The sequence below is a fragment of the Dermacentor albipictus genome, chromosome 9 (assembly GCF_038994185.2).
Source record: "Dermacentor albipictus isolate Rhodes 1998 colony chromosome 9, USDA_Dalb.pri_finalv2, whole genome shotgun sequence".
In the NCBI taxonomy this organism is placed as follows: Eukaryota; Metazoa; Arthropoda; class Arachnida; order Ixodida; family Ixodidae; genus Dermacentor; species Dermacentor albipictus.
The window spans coordinates 20,076,051-20,083,942 of record NC_091829.1 but is presented as its reverse complement, the minus strand read 5'-3'; the positions used below and the strand labels follow the sequence as shown (position 1 = coordinate 20,083,942).

The 7,892-nt window shown below is 41.8% G+C and overlaps 1 protein-coding gene across 4 annotated transcripts in view; it reads left to right on the top strand.

Moving 5' to 3' along the window:
* Window positions 1–6,883: 6,883 nt before the first annotated feature.
* LOC135917351 (DNA helicase MCM8-like) overlaps window positions 6,884–7,892 on the top strand; it is an 85,310-nt gene continuing 84,301 nt past the window's right edge. For all 4 annotated transcript variants that reach the window (XM_065450945.1, XM_065450946.1, XM_065450947.1 and 1 more), the window contains exon 1: window positions 6,884–7,646. In XM_065450945.1, the coding sequence (XP_065307017.1) occupies window positions 7,187–7,646 (460 nt within the window). In that variant the 5' untranslated portion in view covers window positions 6,884–7,186. The remainder of the gene's footprint in view (window positions 7,647–7,892) is intronic.

Sequence of the window (7,892 nt, the reverse complement as noted above, 5' to 3'; positions counted from 1 at the left end):
GTAGCTGTATTCCTTTCAAAATAAGTTTGTTGTGGCCACATTACTATCATATTGAATGTCATATGAGGGCATTAAATGCTGTATGCTCATGACTATTGCAAATGTGTTATGTCTAGCTGCTGACTTCACTACTTTCCCTGCTTGCCGATTTTCTTCTGCCCTTCATGAGTGTTCACGCTTTCTTATGCTACTGAAACAAGTTCACTGTGCGACAGCTCACACAAATGCTTTATTAACGTGACTGCATGCTTTGTTGCAATGCTTTAAGTTTGAATGAAATTTGCTTCAAGGGCATGTTTGGTTTGTGTATGCTGGCACAATGCCGAACGGCATAAATTTGTTAGCGTTAGCTGAAAAAGGACATTGTTAGGAAGCATGCTTTATGTTGCAATGCTCTAAGTTCGAATGCAATTTGCTTCAAAAGCATGTTTGGTTTAATTATGTTTGCACAATGCTGAGCTTCATAAATTGGTTAGTGTTAGCTGAGAGCACTTTGTTGGAAATAATTATGCAACTTGCTGCAACTTTTTGTATAAATGTACATTTCAGAAACTTAACGTACGATGCACAATGATGTGAACCGTGTCTTTCTTGTGATTATAAAAGTGGTGCTGTTGTGGTCTCAAGTTGGCGCATTTCTAATGGTTGTAAATAGTGTGTTTTAAACAGAGGTCACATTTTTGTTTTGCGCGATGAGCTATGCGTGGAACGTTGGCGAGTGGTGTCACTGAATCATAATAACTTGTTAACAGTATGGCAGAGCTTGTGAAGAAACGAAACCTGTTGCATCGTTTTATGACTGCACAGTACTATAATGACGGTATGAAAAGTGTCACTTTGATAAGCTTTGGTTTTGAGTAGTATGTACGTAGTGGCCAAAGGCTCGTGTATGGCACACATTCTAGATGAAATTTCAACCTTTCAACAATTTGTGGTCATGCCAGTTCAGTCCAGATCGATGAAGACATTTACATTTGCCATTTTTGACCCACGGTGAATGCATTTCTTCCTGCCATCTTTGTTGTTTATGGCGAGGTCTTCATGTAAAATGTTTAACTTTACACATTGTGCCCACTTGCAGTCCTTGTATTGTGGTTGTACAGTTTGGCCATGCTTCTACATCTAAATAAATACAATAGAAGATTGGCCAAGAAAGTAGATGATGAGAGCATTGACAAGTATGGTTGCTAAATTTAGGCTCTGAACTTGTAATTAACAGTTCCCAGGTGTTAGAACAGATGTGCACTTAATTTCCTTGACTGGAACTGAAGGAATAGTTAGGTGCGTCTTGTAACAGAATCTACTGTGTGTTACGTGTTTCTGGTATGTGCTGAAATCTAATATAAGTGCCATTATTGTTTGTCACATTTTCCACATATTGTGAGCTGATTGAATGACTATTGCTTGGCTCTCGGTTGTGTCTTTGCCGTCAGTTTGCTGCCATAAATATGGTGTGCATGAAGTATATTTTATATGCAGGAAACGGAATCGAATTTTTATGCTGACTTGTGACAGAGTATTTTTTGCAGACCAGCTGATTGAAAAGTGACTTTGGGACAGTGAATTTCTGAGAGTGGTTGCATTTGTTCTTTCACTGAAATTGAGAGTGTGTGCGTTTGTAAGTGCATGGCAAGTTTTTAACCAGAATAAGCTTATGAGGAATGTGGATAATTATTTGTTTAGAGTACTGGCAACCAAAATGTTGATTTGGTTACATTGGCGCATAATTGTAGTGCTGATGACATCTGCGGGCGGCTGTTAAACATTACTGGACAAGTTTGAAACTGTCATCTTGCTTGTGTGGCTACTGTGAAAACTGTTGCGCGATCATGTTGACATTGTGACGATGTGAAGAAATTTGTGTTATGCCCATCAGGGTTTTCCGACATCGGAAAAGGTGCGGAAGACAAGCATTTATAAATGCAGGAATGAGCTCCCTGAGGAGCTCAGTACATTTTATGGAGTGAAGTTGAAGTGGTTATACAGTGATTGCCTAAATGAGCTTGTGTTGGATGCGTACTTCGTGAGATGTGGTGCATTCTCCTCGATGATTGTGTCTCTCTTAAAGTTCCTTCAAATGCCATCACAATTGCAAGTGTACTGTTGAAATAGTGTGAAACGCAGTTGCTGAATGTTCCACAAGCGGTCTTCGATACACAGTACTGTAGTCCTTAATGCCACAGTCATGTGTGACAATTTGTCGGAAATTCACTGGGCATTTTGCTTGACTGCTGATTTGCTCACATGGTAAAGCATGGAAATGTTGTGTCTTAAAGCTTGGTCTGGCCCTTGTGCCATCTGTCTGTCACGGGATGATGGAGTGTACACTTACTTGCTGCTTTGGACGTTAGCCCTATGTGACCTTTATTTATAGTAAACTCATTTTGGGCCATCATTGGACTAATGTTGCTAATGTATGTCTGACATTGAGCCTGCGTTGGTCTTGCATGTTGTTCTACTTGGGTTATAATTATCAGTGTTCTTCAGGAAAACGTTTATTATTATATTGCACATGGATCTGCAGATTTTGTCACTTGGACATTGGTATATTTTAGAATGAGGAAGCTAGACTTCTATACTCTGCAAATCAGAGTAGGGAAATATGCACAAGGACTTCTTTTTTTCTTGTGTGTCCTTTCATCACTTGCAACTTGCTGTTGAAACTATGTATAACTATGCCCTGTGCTTTTCTACTGATTAGTGGAGTGCGAGGTCATACATTCATACCCTTATTCGTCGTGTGTTCTTTCTAATCCACATTTGCAAACCTCTGTTATCTTGCATAGCTTTTGCTACAAAACACCCCGTTGTCTTTTCTTAATTAGTTGTTTCGCATCATATTCCCTGTGCAATTACTGGCTACTAACCACGGCAGGAAACTTAAAGGGACACTAAAGATAAAGGCAAGTCGAGCTGTGTCAGTATGATACCCTTCTGCAATATAAAAAAAAGCTAATCTGATTGTGACAGACCTGAGTAAATCGGAAAAGATGAAAAAATGAAAGGAGGCAAATGCCACCTTTAATTTCCCACACCAACCTGCCATGATGTCGTGGATTTTGACGTCTGCTTGGACCTGGTTTATTTTGTATTGGTAAAATGTAGTACATCATATTCTAAAGGAGTGAAAGGTTCAACTTTGCAAGATTCAGGAGCGTTTAATATGCCACAATGACCCAAATAGAGGAAAATATATTGACATCCATTACGTCACGCTGACCTACCCACGCAGCAGTTTTGATGCCAAATTAGTAAAATGTAAATTTGCCCTTTATTTTTGTGTCTATCAATTTCTTAGCATAAAATTAATAAAAATAGACTTTTGACAGAATATGTTATCAGTCGAAACTGGTTTAGTGTTTTTCTATGGTGTCCCTTTAAAAGCAGAGATTTTTTAAAAAATATGCCAGACTTTTTTTATGCCATGCTTTCTCTATTCATACGGCACACTGCGCCCTACTAAAGTGTATATTTATTTTACACATGTGCACAGTTCTCACTCTCACATGCATGCATTAAAGCACTGTTAACATGTGATGTGCATGTATTTCATGCAATTTTAACAGCAACAATGCTTCTGAGTTTCATTTGCATAAGTTTCATTTGCATGAGCATAGCCCTACTTAAGTAGGGGACGCACAGCCAGTGGCAGTCAAAATCAACCCTGCAGCTGACCAGTAACCATCTTTTACGACTTAATGTGGAGTGTATGGTTAAATGTCAACAGGCTTTGGGCTTGGTGCAAAATGTCCTTGCGCATACTGTGCAAAGAAACCTTTCCATGTGGCTCTTGTGATCAGGAAGTGCTTCATCCTGTGTTTAAAGAAAATAAAATCTGAAGCAGTGACGTGGATGTCATTCTCATTTTTGTTTGTTCACCAACAAACACTCAAGTTCTGCAGGTTAACAGAAACAGTAGCATTTAATGGGAAAGCACTTCGCAAACTTGCGGCTACAGTGTGAATGTAGTTTTCATGCAATGGCTTTGGTGTTGCGCTGCTAAACACGACGTAGTGGGATCAAATCCTTGCCACAGCGGCTGCATTTCGATGGGGGCGAAATGTGAAAACACTCGTGGGTACTTAGATTTCATCGTCATCATCATCGGCCTATTTTATGTCCACTGCAGGATGAAGGCAGTAGACCACCTAGTCTTCTGCCGTCCTCTACTGCGCTTCCCTTATCTTGGCACCCATTCTATCACCCTAATGGTCCAATGGTTATCTGCGCATTACATGACCTGCCCAGCCCCATTTTTTTCTCTTAATATCTATTAGAATATCGTCTATACCCGTTTGCTCTCTGATCCAAACCACTCTCTTTCGGTCTCTTAAAGTTATGCCTAGCATTCATCGTTCCATCACTCTTTGCGCAATCCTTAACTTGTTCTCAAGTTTCTTTGTCAGTCTCCAAGTCTCTGCCCCATATGTCAGCACCGGTTAAATGCACTGATTGTATACGTTCCCTTTTAATGATAACGGTAAGCCACCAGTCAGGAGCTCACGATGTCTGCCTTATGCGGTCCAACCCATTTTTATTCTTCTGTAAATTTCCTTCTCATGGCCAGAGTTCCGTGTGATTAGTTGACCTAGGTAAACATAGTCCTTCACAGACTCTAGAGGCTGACCTGCGATCTAGAGCTCTTGTTCCCTTGCTCGGTTATTTCTTTGTCTTCTGCATATTAATCTTCAACCCCACTCTTACTCTCTCCCTGTTAAGGTCCTCAATCACTTGTAACTCATCCGCAGTGTTGCTGAATAGAACAATGTCATCGGCAAACTGAACGTTTCTGAGGTATTCGCCGTCGATCCTTACTCCTAAACCTTCACAGTTTAATAGCTTGAGTACTCCCAAGCATGCAGTGAATAGCATTGGAGAGATTGTGTCTCCTTGTCTGACCTCTTTCTTTATAGGCATCTTCCTGCTTTTCTAGTCTAGAATTAAGGTGCCTGTGGAATCTCTAGATATTTTCCATAAGTGGTCTGTACTCCTTGATTATGCAATGCCTCTATGACTGCTGGTATCTCTACTGAATCAAATGCATTTTCGTATTCTATGAAAGCCATATAGAGAGGCATATTGTACTCTGCGGATTTCTCAATAACATGGATGGATGTGATCCATCGTAGAGTATCCCTTCCTGAAGCCAGCCTGTTGCCTTGGTTGACTAAAGTCCAGTGTTGCCCTTAGTATATTGGAGATTATTTCAGTGAATATTTTATGTAGTACTGGGAGTAAGCTAATGGGCCTATAATTTTTCAGTTCTTTAACGTCTCCCTTTTTGTGGATTAGTACAATGTTTGCATTCTTCCAGTTTTTTGGGACCCTTGCAGTCGATAGACACTTTGTATAGAGAGCTGCCAGTTTTGCTAGCCTTTGGTCTCCTCCATCTTTAATTGAATCGACTGTTATTCCATCCTTTCCTGCCACTTCACCCCGTTTCATGCCTTGCAAGGCCCTCCCGACCTAATCTCTAGTTATAGGAGGAGTTTCTATATCCTGTTCATTATTGTTTCGAATGAAGTAGATTTAGGTGCATATTAAAGAACCCCAGGTGGTCGAAATTAATCCGGGATCTCCCACTACGACATGCCTCGTAATCAGATTGGGGTTTTGACTTATAAAATCCCATATACTAATCTAAATTTTAACATTAGGGTCTACAGCTCGGCATAAAACAGCTGAAGCAGATATGTTTCAAATTTTAATTGTTAGTATGAATAGTTTGAGTCGGCACTCGCTTCCTGATGTACTCATGAAGTCGCTAGAGATGCTGTAAAGTCAAGCAATGCCGATCAGTACAGTGAAGTATACCATTCAAAGGAATTCACAAGAATCTGCTATTCATTGCTCTAGATTGATAGCTTGCAGCGCACAGCAACAAGACATACACACAGGAATGTAATAAATCGCCTGTCAGCGTTACATATACGTGCATGTCGCTCTTTCATTTGATAGTTTGATTAAATTTCGACTGTTTAGGAAAAATCGTGAAGAAAACAAGTGTTACTGACCATAGTGAAGAAAATACACATTTGGCCCAAATTATAGGTGTTATTCAAAGTTGTGATTCTATAGCTTACTCCTGCAGTGTTCTGTAATGCCAGCGAGGGTACTACAGGGCTCTACAGTGTGCTAACTTTTTCTTTTTTTTATGTGAAGCTGTTAAGGACTAGTTCCCCCAAGATAGTGTCCGTCTCTCTACACAAAAATATCATCATCAGGATTGGCTCAAACGTCCTCATATTCTACAGCTGGCTCGTTGGCGACCCTCGGTGCTACCGCGCTCGTAAACACTTTTATAACAGCGAAGCTGTTGAGGGTTAGTTCCCCTAGTATCGTGTCGGTGTATAGACACGAAACTCCCCATACGTGGGCCGATCCCGAAGAAAGTTAAATACCGGGCCGACCCGCTGCTGAGGTACAGTTTGCCATTGAGGGGCCCACATACGCAAGTTCGCTCGTCATCCTTCTTCAGAGAGTGGAAGGGCACTGATTACTTTTAAACTGTTTTTTATAGGGTCACAAATATATGCTCAGTATTTAGATTTAAAAAGTCCAGACTTAGAATATTTTCTTGCTTTGCTGAGCTATTTAGGTTGTGATTTAGCGTTGCAAAAGGAGTTAAATATGGTCCACTTTGCTTGCTAACCAGGCAATTTACTGAAAGGATTTGTGCATCCTTGAACAATCACTACGTGGTGCATTAACAAATTCAATTCCCTTTCCAACTAACGACAATGTGATAAGTTTTCTTCATGAAAGTGGCCGTACCGCTTGCACAATTTATGAACAGTAGTGGCAAGTTGGTCGCGCACTACGTCAAATTTCACCACAACATATCATCATCATCACGCTGCTAGCCGCTTCAAGCCAAACGCAAGTCTTCTTTAGCATAAAAGAAGCCACAGTTTGTGGTTTCTGGCGGTAATTACAGTTCGCAATTACCTGTTCCCGTGCTCGAAGAACCTGCGTAAACACTGTCTTCGAAAGCCAATTCTGTGAAGTATTAGAGCAGAGGTTTTTTAAGCGAATCGACCATCTCTTCAAAAGTTGAAGTATGGTTTACGTGTGCTCCTCGCGCACTTCCAACTTTCGTCTGCCACCGTGAGGCGGGAGCTGTGAGCAGAAGTGTCCGCATGCGCTTGTGTAGCTTGTTCGTAGGTACTCCGAGTTTGTTCTCGAAATGAACTACAACTCTTGGAACAACCGCGGCCGCGGGCGGTTCCGACGCCGGGCTGGCGGCTCGAGGTTCGCTCCTCACAGACGGCGAATCGTCGACCGAGAAACCTCGGACGGCAGTCAAGGCGACGGTCAAGTCGCTTCATCTTCTCCCGAAGTTGGAAACCACTCAAACCGCCGTCGCGCGGCGTCTGTTCAGTCGCCGTACCCTGGATGGAATTTCTACTTCCCTAATGAAGACTACCCTCCCGACGCGAGCGTATCGCAGAGGCTTAAGCTCCTAGAGGCGTATTTCGCCGAGAGTGCGTCCAAGTTTGCGGGACCCGCGGGTCTTGTCGACCGGTCTCGAAACTCCTACGAAGTGCGTGTAGACGAAGTCGCGGACGATTCCGGCGTCAAGGAGGAATGGCCCGATTTCAAGGAGTCCCTGAAGTGCCGCCCCCACGACGTTCTCAAACTGCTGGGTAGGCCAACATCTTTCTATTCATTATTCGCTGCCGTGAACTTTACAAGCTATTGTGATGCCAGAAACCAAGAATTTAATTGGTGGAGTATGGGATCTACCGTAAAGTCATTGTGAGAAGTTCAGAACGTTGTTCAAAGCACATTCACAGATAGTTTCTACCGTGCATATGCTATAGACGTAGCTAGTTGTGTTAGTTCCTGCATGGAATAAGACGTGTCGATATGAAAAGCACCAATATTTTGGT